The sequence below is a fragment of the Polyodon spathula genome, chromosome 19 (genome assembly GCF_017654505.1).
Source record: "Polyodon spathula isolate WHYD16114869_AA chromosome 19, ASM1765450v1, whole genome shotgun sequence".
In the NCBI taxonomy this organism is placed as follows: domain Eukaryota; kingdom Metazoa; phylum Chordata; class Actinopteri; order Acipenseriformes; family Polyodontidae; genus Polyodon; species Polyodon spathula.
This window is the reverse complement of record NC_054552.1, coordinates 8,251,739-8,272,230: the sequence shown is the minus strand read 5'-3', so window position 1 is coordinate 8,272,230 and position 20,492 is coordinate 8,251,739. Positions and strand designations below refer to the sequence as shown.

Sequence of the window (20,492 nt, the reverse complement as noted above, 5' to 3'; positions counted from 1 at the left end):
TAGAAACATGTAAGTCATAGATCTCTTCTATACCAGAGTTGGGTTTTTTTTGTCTTTGTTTTTTTTTAATACAAATGAAATACAACCCCTTAAGTTCAGGAGTCACTAAACAATATTGTCCACAAAATAACCAACAACTTACCTCTTGTGTTCTGTAAACTTATGCTTTTGTTTCTCTTGTTAATGAGTTAAGTTTCTGTCAGAATGATACATGCGGCGATTCTGTGCATTTTACTTTCTTTCAAAACAATAGAACAATTGGAATTTGTATGCAATCAATGTATCATGCATAGAGCTTGATACATGATCCAGTGTTCAAATAAATTATTCCACTACAAGTTGCCTGTTTAAGTTAGTCATTAATTAAATATTCGAATTAGGCAGAAAAACATAACATGAAAACAGAAACCTCAGTACTGTAATTGCAAAAATATGCATGCATAAGTATGCATAAGAAAGTGTCTCCTTAGACAATAAAGACATGACGATGTTAAATCAAAAAGACATGGTTCACAGAATGAGGGATAAATAAACATAATCTGGACACAACATCAGTTGTATCTAGAAAACAGCTGGTTTGGCACTGGGCAATGTTTGCATAGAGACATGTCTGCACAACTCTTGAAATACATGCATACAATCCTTTTAATGATTAACATAGCAACTATTAGCAGACATATCTTACCTACTGCTCAGCAGTCTTCCAGTTTTTCATTCACAGACTGCAGATAATCTACGGTTCAGACGGCAGATCCCCTTTTCCACGCTACACTAAAATCGATATTGCTTGAGTACATTATCATATGTAGCACACAGCCTGGATGCATGGGCTGTGTAGCACGCGCCTTCTTATCCTGATTTTGACACTGAAAGTGCAAGAAACGAGGGTGGTCTGTTTTTATCATTACTATAAAAAAATGGTATTTGTGGAAAGCGCTGATTTGGAAGCACTAGAGGGTCAGGTTCAGTTAAAACATGAGCTTTCCCACTATTAACATGTCTCAGGTCTGCTCTGGAGGGACTGGCTTTTTTTCTTAAGGGAGCAGTTCAGTCTCAGTGTGCATATCTAATTCCAGTCCTGGGCCTGTCCATACAATCCTTGGAAAAAAGGCTTCAAATGAGGTGGGGATTATGCCCCTACAGCTAAAACTACCTTTGGGAAATGTAAACAAACAAATTGAGAACAATATGAAAAAGAGGCATGTACAGAAGGGTAAAATGCAAACACATGTACTAACCAGTGACCAAGGAAGTATATTCTAGTACAAAAAACATGTGTGTGGTTATTGCGGCATCAAAATACAGGCTGGGTAATTGTGAACCCTGCCATGTTAACAGTGCTGTTCTTTTTGTTTTCTTGCAAGTGGCAGTGTTAAGCTTTAATGTAATCATCCCAGAATTCATGCCCGGCTAATTGCAGACTGTACCGTAGTATATTTATGTTAGCTAATGCACAGATTAAACGGAGCAAGATGAAAGCACTCCTTGCTGGTACAATGGGGTGATGCCAGGTCAGAACACAGCTTGGAAGACTCATCCTTTATTGATATGTGACCATAATGTAGGAGCTCATGTTAAAGATATAAGATAAGGTTATTGTTGGTAGTCACATCTGATAGTAGTCAAAGTCTGTGTCCTGCTATACTACCATAGATGTAAAACCACATGGAAATATTCCATTCACTACATGGTTTTCACTGATTACTTTCAAAGACACACTCATATACAATACTGTTTGTAGGTGTATGTATGGGCAGTTTTGTTTTATTTACTTTTCACTGGAACCCCAGTAACTTATAGTAAAAGAGGTTAAGGAAATTGCATAGAGACTGTACAATAAAGGCATTATATCAAAAGAATTTAAAAAATACATAAAACCACATAATGCAAGAACAGGCCTAGCAAGAGGAATTCCTAAAATGCACAAAGAAAATGACCCTATGCGAATGATAGTCAGCACGATTGATAATCCAACACACATAATAGCTGAAATGGCAGAAAAGCAATTTAAGTTGCACGTTGAGAAATTGCCAAGCTATGTTCAAAGGAGGTGGGGCTTGTGGCCCTATAGCTAAAACTACCTTTGGGGAATGTAAACAAACAAATTGAGAACAATGTGAAAAAGGCAACAGGAAGCCTTTTTGGCACTCAGGCCCCCCCACATTTATTTTTCATCCCTGCACATCACAATGTGTGATGACATGTCTGTGAACAATCCAATGAGCTGCAGAAGTGGGTATGATGTTTTGAGTGGGGGAGAGGCATCCTTTCAGGAAGCAGAGCCACGTGTGCGCATGGTGTGTGCAGTGGGCAAGATAAATTTCCTTTCTTAGTATATTTATATAGAGATAACTTGACAATAAAAAATATGTACATGTGTATGAACCTCTAAAGGAGCATATTTGATAGGTTTTGGACATGTGATTTGGTGTACAGTGGTGGACTTGGTCAATGTTTTTGCCAACATATCCACTGATATTCACAGACAATGGACACAGAGACATTTTATGGGTGAAAGGAGCCTTATAGGGCAATTAGGGTCATACCTTCTGATAGTGGGGACAGTGAGCTTGAGGACAGTGACAGCGAGGAAGAATGGATCCCAGAATCAGGTATGAGAGGTAGTGAAATTCTACTCTGTACCCAACTTATATACAATAATAATTACTCTTGGAAGAAATAACTATTTAAAAAAAAATTAACAATCTATGTCATCCAGTATAAGAGTCCATTTGAAACAGCATATTGCAGTCAAGTGTAGGGTGGAAGTAAGAAATAGGAGTGAATAAGAAAAGTGTAGTCAAACAAATGTATTTTCATGTTTGGTGCATTTTAATACATCGTAAAATGTTTTCTTTTGAAGGAGATGAATCTGAAGGTGAACCTGTTGACGGAAATGAAGACCAACCTCAGGGTGATAATACACCAGAGGATGCTCCTCGGCTACCATGATGGAAAACATGCCATGATTCCAGCTTCCCTGCATATCCTGAATGGCAAGACACCCTTCCACAACCCGATGGAATTCTATACCCCTTCAGTTCTTCAAGCAGTTCTTCTCTGAAAATATTCTTCACATCATTGTAGAGCAGTCAAATTTATATGCTATACAGTGTGATGCCAATAAGCCACTTAAGCTCACAGCCAAAGAACTAAAGCAGTTCTTGGGTATTGTCCCAAGAACTGTACATGTCCTTGTTTGGACTGCCAGCAATGGTCCCATTCAAACGACGGAGTCGCCAGAAGCAATACCTGCCCATGAAAACGAGAAAGTGGGGCTACAAGGTGATGGTCCTGGATGGCTCTGATTGTACCCCACACAACTTTGAAGTGTACACAGGGAAAGTACTGCAGCCCCCTGAGTTGGCAGATGCAGGAGCAAGTGAAAACGTGGTCCACCTCCTGACCCAACCTGTACCCAAGCACAAGAATTACAAGCTGTACTTTGACAATTGGTTCTGCAGTGTTCCACTACAACTTCAGTTGGCTCATCAGGGGATTCATTGTCTTGGCACCATTCATTCCAACCGATTACCAGGCAGCAAGATGATTTTTGATGCCGAGCTAAGAAGGTCTGGCCATGGGTCGTTTCAAGAGAAAACAGCCTGTGTTGGAGATGTCAATTTCCATGAAGTGAAGTGATATGACAATCGCTCAGTGACCCTTCTGAGTGATTACGTTGGAGCACATCCAGTCGCTGAGGTCGAGAGATGGGACCGAAGCAGAAAGATTGTTGTCTAAGTCCACTGTCCTGCTCCTGTGGTGAGAGCCTACAATCGGCACATGTGAGCAGTTGACCTGCTTGACTCGCTCATCACACTCTACCGCACAAAGATCAGATGCAAAAAGTGGTATCACCGCATGGTGTTCCACCTCCTTGACATGACAGTGGTCACTGTCTGGCTGCTCTACAGACGGGATTGTGATGCCAGTGATATGGCAAAAGAAGAACAAATGAGGCAGTACTCTTCCAATCCTACATCTCACAGAGCCTCTGCAAATGTGGGAAAAATCTGGAGCGGAAGAGAGGCCATCCCAGTGGTGGGATTTCCAGTGAATATGAGGAGAAGAGGAGGAGGCAGGGACCCACCGCTCCAATCCCAGTCCCAGATGTGTGCCTGGACAGCACATCCTACTGGGCCATCATAAGTGAAAAAAAGGGGAGATGCAGGAGACCAGGATGCAAGGGCACTCCAAAAGTCAAGTGCAGGAAATGTGATGTCCACCTCTGCTTCACAGCTACCAGCAACTGCTTCCTGACATTTCACACAGAATGAGAGATTCAAAGAATAGAGGAAGCGATTCATCAAATGGAGAAAAAAGGCAAATACAGTGAACTGATTTTTTTTTATCTTGGTAATTGTATTTTTTTTTTATGGGCAAAGTTTGATTGCGATGCTATTATTAAATGACTTAAAATTTTGCTTGCTACACGATACAAATGTTCTGAACAAATTTTCTTATGAAAAGAGTGTTTCTTTCTACTATACTTCACTAAATAAATGTTCTGAAAATATTAGATTGTCCTTGGTGTTTTAGTACCCTTATGGGTAACAAAAAAAAAAATTCTAGTACCCCACCCCACCGCCACCCCCTTTCCCCCCTTTCACTTTTACACATTACTACCTATGTAATTGTCTCTCGGGGTTAGAAGGTTTTTTGTACTATCTTTATAAAAAATTACTTTTTGGTTTTAACACGTTAGAGGGTTAAGGATACAACACAATTTTTAAAAAGACTTGAATAACTAAAGCACAACCTTCCAGAGAATACAATTTTATTTTGAATGGATGTAAAATCCTTGTGCCCAAGTGTCCCTCATAAAGAAACTTTAGAAGCTTGTCAAAAAGCACTAGCTAATAGACTAGATAAATCAATACCAACAACAGAGGTGCTGAACATGATCAAAGTAGTTTTAGAAAACAGTTATTTTACATTTGTTGATAACAATTACAAACAAAATGATGGTACAGCAATAGGATCTAAATTAGGAATGTATTTTGCCAGTACATACATGGGGAAATGGGAAGAACAATTACTTAGAAAATCAGAAAGAGAACCTTTAGAATACATTCGGTTTGTAGATGATATTTTGGGGGTTTGGACACATGGAGAAGAATCTCTTTTCCAGTTTCATAAAATGGCAAACGAAATACACAGTAATATTGAGGTGGACCTTCGAGGGACAAGAAAAGAAAAATAATTTTTAGATACCGCAGTAAAACTTGAAGAAGGTTCAATTGAGACTGACCTCTTCTGTAAATCTACTGACATGCATGTGTATTTGCACATGTCCTCTACACATCCAATACACACTAAAAGGGCAATCCCAAAGGGTCTAGGAATAAGAATACGAAGAATATGCTCTAAAGAAAGTGACTGTGTAAAAACAATAGAGATAAAAAGGTAAAAATAGTCCTATTAGTAATGACTTACTCTAAACTTTTGCCCAATATTTCTAAGATAGTTTGGAAACACTTGCAGATTCTACATAATTCAGAAGAATTGAAAAATGCATTTCTTAAGGCCCCAGTTGTAGCATTCAAAAGAGAAGCTAATTTAGGTGATATTTTAGTTCACAGTGAACATAAAAGAATAATTGACAGAATATGTTCTACAAATACTTGCACTAATACATGCAAAGTGTGTAAATACATGGACAAAAGTAAAAATATAATTAAACATAAGAACATCACATATCCACTAAATACTAACATCTACTGTAAAAATAGCAATGTTGTTTATGGATTAGCCTGTGAAAAATGTGATGAAATAAAATATGTTGGAGAGACTGGAACAACTTTATATAAAGTAATTCAGAACCACCTTTCTTTCATTAATTAGAAATAAAATAAATAAATAAATAAATAAATAAATAAATGAACCAAAAGTATAGCACTTCACCAGTCAAGGGCATGACATAAATGATATAAAGTTGGTAGTATTAGAACAGCTAAAATTAGACAATGCAACATATAGAAGAATAAAAGAAAGTAAATTGATAAATAGACTGAACACGATTATGCCAGCGGGACTCAACAGAAAAGAATGAACTAATTAATTCCAATAAATATATAAAAGTTAAAAATAATTAAATAAACATAATGAATTCAAAAGTTGCACATGCTGATGTCCTGGGGAGGCCTAATCAAGGCTGATCCTCAGAGCCAGCATTGCATGATAATATAAATATAAGTTTATATAACAAGTAATTGTCATGCCATCAAAAACCTATAACTACCTACAGTGTTTTGATTCAAACACAGGCTTCTTTGAGAAAGAGTTGTACAACGTATCGAAATGTTGGTCAGCTGGGCTCTTAGAGCTAAATATATATATATGAAGCATCCGTGAAAAAGTGTTGGACCACTGTACCATGTCGCTGATTTGCATTTAGTGACGGTAGCAGGTAAAAGATGGTACAAAAGATCAAATCAAAGGAGCACAGTGTGAAGAATGTAGACTAGTTTCGCTTGAGACATTCCACAGACATACTGGGACTAATGCAACAGCTTTTCAGCATCATCCATGCTAAAGGAGCCCCACAAAATACTGAATGTGTGTGTGTGCAAGGTGATACAACACCTTGACCAGGACATTGTATATTGGAAACAATATCCATCAGCGCATGCCAACATAACTGTGTAAGAGTTGACAGCTGGTCATCCCAGTGTGATGAAACTAGGTAGGGGCATTCCATTAAACAAGACTGCGTTTAATACAACACAATGACCCGCTATTTGTTAAGTCTGTAAGGTAGCTCTGCAATATTTATGGCAGCTAACCCAGAACTTGCACTGAAATCTGTGATGAACAAAACAAAATATTGTGTTGATCATGAAAAATAACAGTCGTGCTTATTAAAATTACTGGCCCATATATATTATTATATTTTAGTAGTACACAACATAAAAAACAGACAGTAACAAAAAAAAAATGACACCAACTACACTGCCTAGCTAGCAACACTGCCGGAGAATTGACTAACCCAGTTTCAGCCTGGGGAAACACTCCCTCGGTGGCACTCGATTGGCTTATGAGCAAGGTTTTTTTTAATTTTTTTTGTTTCTTGACCACGTTGTTTGTAATTCGGTATCCTGTATGTCAGTTAGAATGACGTCCTGTTGTTGCTAAGGCGTTGAAAACAACCGAGGAAAAACGTTCACAGCAAATCAGAAACCGAGTTAGGTGGGGAGCATGAGGTAAGACGGCTGATGCAATGTTTTACACTTTGTGAGTTTATAGTGCAGAATTATCTTATGTGGTTCATAACAGCTCTTGATCAGCCTACACAAAATACTTCTATTTCTAGGAAAGTGCAACTGCATGCTTTCCTTTTTCAAAAGGTTTCTTAAAAGAAAGATTTTTGATTTAAATAGTTGAAGTAAATGATGTTGCGAAACTGGCGCCATTTTGGCTCTAAGTATACTCACTAACAGATAGAAATTGTAGTAGCTGTAGCCAACATGGCGAACATTGTTGTGCAGTTTCATAACCTTCCTCTTTTTCTATAAACCTTGTATCCAATCATATCTGTGACTGTCTCAGTGGGAGGCGTTTTAACAGTGTGATTGACAAACTAAATGTCCTATTAAAGTTCCTCTCCTTAACAGTGCGATAGATTCACGCGGCTCTTCTCCAATCGCTGTGCTCAAGACGTTTTGCGTGTCATACGTAGCAGTTCAGTGGGGGAAGGGGTCGTTGAAGTTGATAGATCCGCCATCTTGAATGTCCAAATTGGTAGTCAGCTTTTTTTTCCCGCTTACAAAACCTTCTGTAAACCATTTAATTTCCAGTAAGGGGTTTATTCCTCAATTTATTCACGTTCGAAACAATCATAGTGGAAGGTTTTAAAAAAGTCCATGTCGGGAAGTGTCCATTTACCGCTGTTTATTGGTATGTAGTGCATGCAAATCTTGTGTTTTTTTATTATTATTATCAGAGGAGTTGTTAGGAACTCCGCTGGGTTTTGCAGTCCGAGTGCTTATGATTTTTTTTCAAAATGGTTTTCTTAAACTGTTGAATTGTGTGTATGATTTGTTTTGGGGTACTAGTTTAAGCTGTATTCGTGTGCGGGATTGTGTATTTATTTATTGTTTTTAAATGCGAAGTGTGTTCGATTGAAGTGAGCCGGTTGACAAGTTCTTGTTTTGGTTTCTTTTTTTTACCAGCCGGGTGGAATTAACTCGACTGGCCCATCTGAGTCAGCACTTGAATTCAGTACTAGTATTTTGTCTCATATCTGGTCGTTGCTGTTTAATTCTTACATTAGTATTTAGATGGGTAGTTTCGCTTGGTAGTCTGTTTGCTTAATTTTTTATTTTATTTTTTTAAACATGTATGCGATATAAATAAACATACACTAATAATGATCCGGTGACGTCTGATCAAGCGAACTTATTCTTAAGTATAGTTTATTTTATACTAGCACACATACTTAAGATGTGTGATATGAATATTATCCATTAATCTCCTAAATGATGAGAGAAGTGTATCGGACAGGTTAAGAAGATTATAATAATTTGTTTGGACTCAGCATAATAAATTGAAAAAACGGGCAGTCCTAATTGATTTGAAATCAAGAATTCATGTGAATCTCTTGGAACGTTACATTTTACTTCATGTTTTTCTATTTTCCTGGTAAATAAGTAAAGTCTTTCTACCGCAGCGGCTGTACAGAGCTGGAGTTGAGGTGAACATACGTAGACGTCAAGGCTTTCCTGAGAAGGGTTGAATTGCAGTTTTTTCTACATTGCTACAACTAGGACTACTGTCATAAATCAATCAGATTTAACAACGGTAATCGCTGGCGTAATCTAAGGGTGGCTTCAATGGCATCACTTTGTTTCACACCGGACATATATTGTACATCTTTTAGAGTTAGAATAATAATCATTCTGGAATTTGCATTTAATTAGCTACAAGACCCCCAGACAGTATAAACACGTTTCTTCAACATCAGAGTTGAGATTTTATTTGTTGATTTTTTTCTTATACATTTAATACAGCCTATAATACATTTAGGAAGATCCGTTATTGCCAAATAACCGCATCCACCCTGGAGATTTAGGAGCTACAAACTGTATTATTTGTGTTGATACACTCATTGCTTTTATGGTAACTTTTATGCTTTAATTCTGTATTGTGTGTGTGTGTGTGTGGTATATATATATATATATATATATATATATATATATATATATATATATAAATACCTAAAGTTGACATGTACTGACACCCCCGAGTCAGACTCCTGATGACAGTTCAAGAAAGCAACGTTGGATTAGCGCTCAAGACATCAGGCTCTGAAGTAATACCACTTTAACATACAAATACCGCTGCAGACGTCTAAGAGACGTTTAAAAAAATATTTAAAATACCCATTCACACAGCACGAAATTGCGCGATCGATGCTGGTATAATAGTCATAACCCTTTAACACAGCCAAAGTGATCATGTGAATACAACTTTCAAACCTGTCAGTCAACAGATCGTTTTCATGGCAACGAAAACAAAACAAATAGTATGTAGCATATGTATATATATATATATATATATATATATATATTATATATATTGTATAAATGGCGCTGGAACTGTAAACTTACCTGTGCACGTTTTGTAACCTCTACTATATATGGAAAATTAATAAAAATATTTAATGGAGCCGTCTCATACCAACTGCAGTGTATTAAAAGTAGGCTTGTCGACCATCTGAAAAAAAAAAAAAAATTGCAAATCCTGTCAACAGCTGCAAAACACTAGAGATGCATTGTTTTTATACAGTGTGATGTGTGTGTTTTTTAACCGCCTGTTGTCTGTTGCTCGGTTTGAGTTTCATCTGCATTCTTGAAAAGTCCCCCGATCCCATTAACTGGATTTGTGCAGAGTCTGTGCCCCCAAATGTTACAGTTCAAACACAATTTTCACTCAAACGCAGCTTCTGTGCGGCCTCAAATGTTTTAATAAGTGTGTAAAATACCATTTTACACAGCTTAAAATTGCGCAGTCTATGCCGGTGTAATAGTCATAACCCTTTCCTTAAGCCAAAGAGATCGCGCGACTACAATTTTCAAACCTGCCAATCAACAAATTGTTCTCATGGCAACAACAGACTGTTCTCGTACAATTGGAGACGTTATTAATGTCCGCTAGAAAAATAACCAATTATTTTCAAAGCAAAAATAGTGAGAATGAATGCAGGGGGTCAAAATAAGCCAGCGGTCGGCCCATTCCACCACCTAATACTATATTTGCGCCGGCTACTTTATTAAAAAAAAAAATTAGTTATTTTTGGATATTATAATTTTTTGTCATTTATTGTTCTCTAAGGTGATACATAGTACATAATAGCTGTACGTATGCACCCCCAAAAAAGCGTATTCTTTTTGTTGTGATGTGGTAACAATATGTACACAGGTGCTTGTGAGGGATATTGGGAGTTCATATATAAAAGCGGTACGCCTTTAAGAAGAAAGGCGTGATGAGATGTCAGCCGTTCTCAGCTGACATACAAATGCATAAGTGACCAAACGTGTGTGAGTACTGTTTTGTTAAAAAAAAAAAAGGGTAAAATGAACAGTTGCATTAAAACAGCGAAAAACAAAAATAATGTGAATTAACAAAATGCCCTGAAAACTTAACATAAAGAAAAAAAATCAAATAAAACAATAAGCTCCATAATTAAGCTAAAAAGGAAGTGCAAAGGTTACTGGTTTTTTAACTCCATTAAAACTACGTTATCTTTCCCCAGTCAAATCGTAGAGTGCCTAAATAAGCACAGTAGTTTACTATAATAAACAGAAATGAAAAAGAAAATATTGAACATGAAGTGCAACCAGATATAGTCAACGAAAGACAACACGTTATTCAAATTCTTTGTCATGTTATATACCGTTTGTAAGGTAAGGGAAGTTTATTTTTTCTGTTAAGGGCTCCCGGCTATAATGTTCTGCTACCCGGCTGTACAGAATTCCTGGGGAGAACCTGGAGATACCCCTTCTTAACATATGCGTGTTATTATTTCTACTATCGATGTTTTGACATGGCCTGGCAAGGGTTCCTTATTGCTAAAGTGCTGTCAGAGATTGCCACTGTCATGCATATTCATGAGCAGTCAAGACTGGGGCGTGGTTTGAGTGTCAAAGATAGACAGTAACTACTACAGCAATCCGTCGCGTATCCGACTGCGGCGGGACCAGAATAAGGGTGGCTATGTAAAAAGGCAGATAAATGAATCCTGTTTAAATATCATTATACACAACTAACAATTACTATATTCACACAATTATTGTTTTGAGATTGAGCTTTTATTGGGGATCTCCTCTAAATCCTTTGTTTAGAAAGATACATGGTGTTAAAACTTGTGACAGGGTAGCCGCCTGCTATGTGGGTGTGTGCATTCACTGCTGAGTGACAGGCAGGAGATCGAGGTTGAAGTTGATACGCCCCGCAGGCGAACATGATTTATTTACACATCAACACACTGACCAGCTCAGATGGCACTAACAGCAATGGAAGCGCACAGAACACATACAGTACAGTGTACAAAAGCTTTTGTAGGAGCTACAATCTTTGAACTAATCTTCTCTCTTCAATAATAAACTAAGTTGCGGAACAGATTGATCATGGCAGATATGTGACAGATTACTGTGCTACAGTATAATGCCTCGGAGGTTGTGGCAATATTGAAAATTTGAAAATTGAAAAGGGTTTCTACTGTATAAATAGAGTCTTGACTACTCATGAATGACAGTGGCAGTTTCTGACAGCAGTTCAGCGATAAAGAGCTCTTGTCAGACCAGATGAAAACATTGATTGTAGAAATAACATGTATATGTTAAGGAGGGGTTTTCTAAATAAATCTAAGAGAACCATGTTAAAAATGCAATCGTTTTAAAAAGAGAATGCTTGGAATAGGAAATGAGGCAGATTTTACATTATATAGTGGAAATGTTGCACCGCTTAGGCACAGATGGAAGTTTGAATTGACTATCTTGTGTCTATAGAAGATCTTTGGTACAACATCTACATTCAGCCCAGCCCCCTACAGCCTAGCCCCCTATAAGAAAACTCCAGTCTGTTAAAAGGGATAACAACTTGACTTTTACTTGAATTAATTTACCATCCTGGTAAATGGATGGTAAATTTAATGTGGCCCCTCTGAAACGTGCTCCTGCCAATCCGTCATTTTTCGCACTACGGATCCACAGCGATGCCACCAGAACTGGTGCCTCCACTGCAGAACCACAGGTGCCCTATCGTCCACAGGGGTCGCTGATGCGCGGTGAGCTGTGGATTCTCCTGTCGACCTAAGCTCTCACTACCCGGGCAGAGCTCTGCCAGTTGCGCGCTGCCCCCTAGGAACTCCTGGTCACAGTCGGCTGTGACATCGCAAGTTCGAATCCGGGCTATATCCAGGCTGTAGGGCACATCCTGCACGCCGCGTGGAGTGCTTTTACTGGATGCGCCACTCAGGAGTCCCATGCATATTCTTAATATTACTGATATTTGTTTCCTTTGCTTTGACTTAAATGTAAATTCTTTCTTCTATTTATCATTTTGCCTTTGAAGTGCTAATTTGTAGAATTTCAATAATATATGCTGCAAAAACAGAAATCCACGTTTCCTTTTACAAAATCCCTTGTTGCATGATACACATATGAAGATGTGGAGTCCGTGTAAAAAAATAAATGAATACAAAATGGTTGTAAAACTAAAAAGTTCAGTAATACACCACATAGCAATATCAATTGGATTTTTCAAAGTGCCTTTAACACTGTTCTTAAAGTTACTCTCTATAGGGTAACTTTAAAAGTTGCCTGAAAACACAACCTCCAAGGCTTGATCTACAGAAAGCAGGGCTGGTTTAAGAGGCTGACATCAGGTGGGCATAAGCCTTTTAGGGCAACAAGACTACTGTCAGTCTTTTGTGGTACAAGAGGCCAGAGTAGACGATCGTTATAATAGTACATCACATTTTGTTAAGAAAATATCCAGGCAGGCAGCAGGGTTCTGAGTTGTAGTTTGTATATAGTAATTTAGGCAGGCCAACAAACTGCAAACTGAGCTTCACTCTGCAGCAGCTGTGTCCAGATAAACAGCACAGTTGTGCAGTGTCATGGAGATGTTTTAACAGTGCTTTGGTGACTGATTTGAATGTGGTTCTGATGGCATTAGACAAAAACTTTGCCAGTGTCTGGCCAAGTTAGATTGTACAAAAATGTGATGGTGATCCTTTCATGCTGTGACTAACAGTCCTATTATACTGTTACACAGTTTTGTTTCATTAGTCTATTGTTACTTTAATTATGTTTGTCTGTAAGCGTTCCTCTGTATAATTATTTTGATGAAGAAACCCAGTGGTTTGGTGTAGTTGATTAGGGGGAAAAAAAACTGTATAGTCAGATAGAACTTACAGTGGAGGTGGGGTGCTGTTGTCCTAGCATAATGCGTTTATTTGATACCTAGCTTTTAAAAAAGCACACACAAAAAAAAAAAAACCTGCAAGCAACAAGTAAACTGACCAGTTTGTAGACAAGTTGAATATTTGTGTGTTATTTGATGCCTACTGATAAATTAAACCCTGCCAGTCAATGTTATTTAGATTTATTGGATTATGCATTTGTTTGCTGTTTCTACCGGTCATATAACTTTAAAAAATGTAATAAAAATGAACATTTGTATTTTATTTTTAATTTAAGATGGTTAACTCTATGCAAGGCTTCACAATGAGTCTTAACCTTTTGACCACACAGATTGTTGCTGTGCATCTGTAATGCTTGTCTCTTATTGCCAAGATTGATACCTTTTACATTTAGCTTTAAAATCTTCTTCACCTTTAAGAAAATCCAGCTTTACGTACAAGTAGTTATTTCTACACTTAGCATTATACTGTTATTGCAAAACTATTGTTTTAATCACAAAGGTGAAAACAATCTTTTTTCTAGGTTAAGATTTAAAATTAAATCAGTCACTCCTTACTGTAAGTCATGTTTGTACATTTGTGATTTAAAGTTATTGAGAGTATTAGAATCTGCAAGTACATGGAAGCATCTGGCCGTCTGGTTTAACTTTTAAGAGTTTTGTTTGGAAATCCAGGAGCAGGTTTGTTGAATGTACTTTAACTTGCATTCCACATTGTAATGTTTGTTTCTTTCCCTTTATACTTTTTTTTTCTGTGAGGTGATCATTCTACATGTCTTAACAAATTGTTTATATAATCATTAAAAAGTACATTTCTGACATTCATTTTTGCAGTACCAACAGTCACAGATGTGGTATTGTTAAGCACATAGTAACGGTTTAATGCAAAACACTGATTCTAGTAGGTTTGGAGCACACCTGCTCTGATCACACTTGCCTGTAACACCAAAGTTGAAGAGAACTGTCAGCCTAAAAGACATTTTTTTTGTGCTATGCAGTATTAATCTTGGCTGTATTACATTTGTACAAATGTGTGTAATTTGTAATCCAGTATGTTTTGTATTTTTCAGGTGCATGTAGACTTGCTGGGCCTACACCAGTTTTGCTGCTGTAGAGAGATAGTCAGAGGGTTTCTTCTGTTGCTGCTGCTTAGAAAGCCTGTAATGGGCAAGAACTCACAAAGAACACAAGTGTTTTATTTTTGATTGGTATTTTGCGTTGAGGTTACTGATTCGACTAGGTATGTCTCTTCCTGAAACTTTTCTTTGTGTTTTTTTTTTTTTTTCTTCTACTTCCTCAAGTAAATTGTTGCTTTTTATGGTATTGTGTGTTGGAAGGTTTAATTAGTCTAGTTAGTATGTATCACCCACAGTCAAAGGTCCAAGGTTGGGATGCACCTTAACATTGTAGAACATTTTTAATAATTGCTTGTGTGTACCTTTAAAAGTTGCACTCAGTATTGGAGGAGATAGTAAATTATTATTATTATTATTATTTTTTTTTACAATTGATTTAAAATGATTTTCTCATACAGCCATATTTGACATGAAAGGTGAAGGGAAAAAAAAAAACCTTCACAAGTTTCTCACGATAGAATACAATATTTCATATTAAACCTAATTGGTTTCTGATTCAGGGCATTTGTCAAGTACTTACCACGTAGGTTTTCTATTTTTCTATTTTAAAAAAAAAAATGAAAAAAAGGAGGCATGCATTCTGCGTGGGGAATATAACAAAATGGCTCCATTTAGCACAAATGAGCTTAAAGTGTTGCAGTAGCCTCTATCTTTTCTGGTGATCAACAGCCTGCTTTCTGAAGTTGAATTGCTCTTGTTAGCTGACATGTGACTGAGTACTTACATGTGACAACTTCTAGCTAAAACTAAGCTGTGGTGACTGTACACACTCATGCAGAAAAAAATCATCATGCTCTGGCACTTTTTTGGTTTAATGACCTTGTTACAGCTGTTTAATGTACCTCTCTGTTTTCTGCTATTAGCACATCATGTTCTGGAAGTTTGATCTACATACATCATCACATATAGACACTCTTCTAGAGAAGGAAGATGTCACGCTTACAGAGCTTATGGATGAGGAAGATGTCTTGCAGGAATGTAAAGCTCAGAACCACAAACTAGTAGAGTTCTTGCTGAAATCTCAGTGCATGGAGGATTTGGTAACCTACATAACACAAGAACCATCGGAGGACATGGATGAGAAAGTTAGATTCAAGTGTGTCCATTTTTATAATGCCAGTACATGTTTTTTTTTGCTGGCTCATAGCTTAGTTTTGTAATGTGCAGTATACCATAAGTGTGTTCTTTTTTAATGTTTTTCTTTTACATTTTTTATGGTACTTATTTATGTCAAATGCCCAAAGTAACATGGATTTAAAAATAAAAAAATATGTACATGCGTTTCATTTTTTTTAGATACTGCAGTAAAGTAAGTTTGACTTATGTAAGTTAGACCTTGCTGTTTCATTGAACAACTTTATTTTGAGGTCAAAATAATGTACTAATCAGTAATCTCTTGTTGACTGTAGGTACCCAAACATATCATGTGAACTCCTCACATCAGATGTAGCACAAATCAATGACAGATTGGGAGAAGATGAAAGCTTGCTAATGAAACTCTATGGGTTTCTGCATAACAAGTCTCCTCTTAATCCTCTACTGGCTAGTTTCTTTAGTAAGGTGCTGAGTATTCTTATCAGCAGGAAACCAGAACAGGTAAACATGCAGCTCATGTCATTACCCGTAGAAAAAAAACAGTAATGTAAGGCATCTTTAGGAATCATTATTTATCTTTTTTTTTTTTTTTTTTCTAGATTGTGGAATTCCTTCGGAAGAGAGAGGATTTTGTGGACTTAATGATTAAACATATAGGGACCTCGGCTATTATGGATTTGCTGCTCAGAATGTTGACATGCATAGAACCCCAACAGCTTAGGCAAGATGTTTTAAATGTAAGTGCAGCAAACATTCTTATTTACATGTGGAATTATTGTGTATGACAAATTTCAGTCTTTGTTGTGAGGAACATAAACTTGGAGTGGAGGCATATTTCAAATCTGGAGATCCCTGTCTGTCCGTCTGTATGTAACACTGTGACTTCCCTATATGTACTTACAGTGGATGTATGGTGAAATTGGTCAATCCATCTTTTTTGTTCATGTTGTAGCACTATGTTTTTGTACATTACAAATAAACGTATGCATGATTCTTTAGATAAGCAATCTCTGAGACTTGTGTAAGTTGAGTTTGAGGGTTGTCTATAGAAGTTACAAAAGGTCAGTCTATATATATATATATATAATATAAAAATATGTATTTTTTTTTTTTATTACAGTGGTTAAATGAGGAAAAAATTATTCAGAGGCTTGTAGACATGATACAGCCATGTCAGGATGAAGATGTAAGTAAAAGGCTACAATGTTCCAGTGTATCAAAGTGTATACAAGAAAGAAATCTATACAAGCACAAAATTGTATACACAGAGAGGCAATTTAGTTATCACTGTTTTCCAATGTTCACGCATTGTTGAAGTTATTTTTTTTTTTCATAACCCCATAGGAGGCAAGATCTGTCCGTGTTTTAGATAATTTAAAAATAACTAGGATTGCAGTAGTAGTAATTCCTACATACAACTCCATAACACTTTGTATAATACAGGTCTGCACAGTAGTAAGTTCCTGAGGCCAGGTGCCACCCATTGCTGCATTATGTCTAGTCCCTGAGGATTTTTACTAGTGCCAGTGCGCACACATTAGTTTCTTTATTTCTGTGTGCAAGATCTCAATCTGCTACTTCTGATTATGCAAGATTATTACTTGTGTTTGTGCATATGACATGGCGATTTTGGCATGAAACCTTCTCGCAATCTTACATATATAGCTGTTAGGATATGGTATGTAGTGTAAAAGTAATTTTCATACAACAAAAACTCCTCATAACAAGAAATCCTCTAATTTGTGAAATTTAACATGGTTCTGTGTATATTTATTTCCAGAGGCACTCGAATGCATCACAGTCATTATGTGAAATCATTCGCTTAAGCAGAGACCAGATGTTCCAAGTACAGGGCTGTACAGAACCAGATCCCCTGCTGGCCACACTGGAAAAGTATGCGCTTTGAATTGACCCATGAGAAATATGAATACTTCATTATGTCAGCAGGAACTAGGAAACAGTTAAATTAGAATGAGCCTCAAACAAGCAGTGGCACAAACGTGATATTGGGTTTTTTATTAGACTGGAAGTGCACGCTATGAATTGGACTCGTACTCTACTAGAATTAAAGCACACTCTATTGGCATAAATGTTTCTACATTTACGTCTGTAAAAAAGGAGTGGTGAATCTTGATGCTGACTTGCTAATTAAACTTTGGTCCTTTTACATTGCTTCATAGCAAACCTAATGAAACCCTGATGCATACTAGGTTGCAAGTTACCCACTTTAGTAAAGATTAAAGGTATAATTCTGCATTTAGAAACTTTCTGATTTGAGTGACTCTTCGTATTGTGAATTCTCTTCGCTTCTATAAACCCAACATACTGGAAATATTTAGAATGTGCATAGTGTAACTTAAGAACTCAAATTAGAGATATCTTTCCTTTAATTCTAAGCTAAAATTGTCTGCTTTAGAATAAAATAGTTGTGGGATTCTAAATGAGTTCAGGCTTCGGGCACATGAAGTACCTTAAAATGTTTTCCAAGGTGTGAATCGCTGCTTATTTTAAATTTTTTTGTTCTGAAGTGTTCAACTATTTTTTTTTAAATGTTGGTTTTACTTGCTTACTAATTACGTCTTTCTCCAGACAAGAAACTGTTGCGCAGTTACTGTCCAACATCTTTGACAAAGAGAAAAATGAATCTGCAATTGTCGGTGTTATCCAGATACTGTTGACACTTTTTGAGACTCGAAGGCCTGCGTAAGTGTGATCTGCCTTGTGAATTGATATGCCAACTTCCAGTGTGTATGCTTAGTCCATATCTAATTTCCATGTTTTTTGATGTACTAGTTTTTGCTGTTACCTACTTCTGCCTTGCAATGGAACTTCCTCACTCCACTCAGCAGACACATCTGAAAAAAGGAAGTGTACCAGAATGAGAGGAAAACATTTAGAAAATGTAGCTCTCTAAAAACAGGAAATGTTTTAAAGAATATAAGTACCAGTATTGGACATAGGTACTAAACACTTTGATGTAGAGACACAACTGTTAAAGAATAAAATGGTTTATAAAATACAGACAACGTTTAAACTGATGAAGAAAGACAGTCACAATATGCTTAATGTTGTTATTTATGTGTGTTTCTCTTACAGGTTTGAAGGCCATTTGGAGATTTGCCCACCTGGTATGAATCATTCTTCATTTTCAGTCAGTCAAAGTGTATTAGATGCCATTAAGCCTAGGCTTAAACACTTTCATGAACTGCTGCTTGAGCCTCCAAAGGTAATCTTACTAAATCTTCTCCCGCTCTACCCCATAGTTTATTTTTTCCTTTAAAAAAAACACATACCATATGAGTGACTGTTTGCCACCTTATCTGCAATTTTTTTTTTTTTTTTTTTTTAATTCATGTTCTGGCATTTAAAGGAAATTATTGCAAAATTAAGGAATATTAATTGAATTGAAAGTGATGAAGGAATAACTGTCCCTCCACCCGCACACTAACCTCTAAAAGAGAAATATTAACTAGTCATCTTTTTTTTTTTTTTTTTTTTTTTTTTGCAGAAAACTGTCATGAAAACTACCTGGGGTGTTCTGGACCCACCAGTTGGAAACACTCGGTTGAATGTGATCAGACTAGTAGCAAGCCTTCTACAGACAAACACACATGCCATAAACTTAGAGCTGATTGAGCTGAACACGGTTGGAGTCATATTTGTAAGTAAAAGATTGACCTGTGTTTGACAAATCTTTATGCCCTCCAGGAAACACTTTTTTTTTTTTTTTTTAATAAATAAGTTAATCTAAAATATTTAACTACGGTAACTGAATATATTGTGAAAAATGTACACGATTTCAGCAAAGTTGTTGCATTATTTTCTATATACATTCTAATTTTTATAAAAATACATGTATTTATAGAAGAGATGTATGAATTGAGAAGCGCTGAAAAGAGAATTCATAGATGTTTCAGCTCAATTTCCTTCTATCAGAAAGCAGCTGTTCATGCAGAATCAGATTTATAAACCCAGCTGACACTGTGTTGCACCCCTGTGATTTGTGGAACCAAGCATCTGCACTTAACTGATTGATCTGTTAAGAACGTTAGTTAGGAACTTTCCTTTTAATTCAAAGTTGAGTATAATGGTGAGATTCAAGCACCAAGATCTTAGAAACCTTGCAGACCTGTTGATGATGTTGATTATTATTATTATTATTATCTTCCCCTGCCTTTTTAAATGTTTTAATATACCTGATGTTTTTTTGTATGTCCTGTAGGACATGTACTTCAAATATATTTGGAACAATTTTCTTCATATACAAGTAGAAATCTGTACTGCAGTGATTTTAGCCAGCCCCCCAGCCCAAAATGAAAGTACTGAAATCAACAAAGACACAGAACAACAGGAATCAGTCAGAGAAAACGACCTAGTAAAACACGTAAGTTGTAAAACTCCACATTTTCATTTTAGATGTTAAGAATTCCCTGTAGTATACAATGCATCCCACTTAGGAGAGCTTGTACATTTTTGTAAACTGCTGCCACTACAACTGCTAAAATTCTAAAAATAAAATAAATATAGCCAAGGTACCATTCACTTTGACCTGTGACCTAAAAAGGCTGTCTTGTATTTTACATAATTATTTAAAACTTCATTCCTCAAGAAAAAAGAAATAAAATACTGTTTTGTTTACGTTTTAGCTGTTTCAGAAGTGCCAGTTAACCCAGAGAATACTTGATGCCTGGGATTTGAATGAGAAGGAACAGTAAGTAGCTTTTTCATTTCACAGTAGGTTGGTGTAGGATTTGTGGCACACATGTATGGCAAGCCAAATTATCATTTAGAGATATCAGTAAAACATTTCAGAATATCTCAAATTGAATTCCAGAG

General features: G+C 36.6%; 1 protein-coding gene across 4 annotated transcripts in view; it reads left to right on the top strand.

Annotated features, from left to right (window-relative positions):
* Window positions 1–7,722: 7,722 nt before the first annotated feature.
* The window catches only part of LOC121294587 (serine/threonine-protein phosphatase 6 regulatory subunit 3-like), a 28,042-nt gene continuing 15,272 nt past the window's right edge, over window positions 7,723–20,492 (top strand). For 3 of the 4 annotated variants that reach the window (XM_041218430.1, XM_041218428.1, XM_041218426.1), the window contains exons 1-12: window positions 7,723–7,896; window positions 14,496–14,665; window positions 15,425–15,657; window positions 15,971–16,157; window positions 16,256–16,393; window positions 16,777–16,842; window positions 17,437–17,549; window positions 18,246–18,359; window positions 18,753–18,882; window positions 19,165–19,317; window positions 19,879–20,040; window positions 20,303–20,367. In XM_041218430.1, coding sequence (XP_041074364.1) covers window positions 15,431–15,657; window positions 15,971–16,157; window positions 16,256–16,393; window positions 16,777–16,842; window positions 17,437–17,549; window positions 18,246–18,359; window positions 18,753–18,882; window positions 19,165–19,317; window positions 19,879–20,040; window positions 20,303–20,367 — 1,355 coding nt within the window. In that variant the 5' untranslated portion in view covers window positions 7,723–7,896; window positions 14,496–14,665; window positions 15,425–15,430. The remainder of the gene's footprint in view (window positions 7,897–14,495; window positions 14,666–15,424; window positions 15,658–15,970; window positions 16,158–16,255; window positions 16,394–16,776; window positions 16,843–17,436; window positions 17,550–18,245; window positions 18,360–18,752; window positions 18,883–19,164; window positions 19,318–19,878; window positions 20,041–20,302; window positions 20,368–20,492) is intronic. The other variant, XM_041218427.1, reaches the window with a different exon arrangement.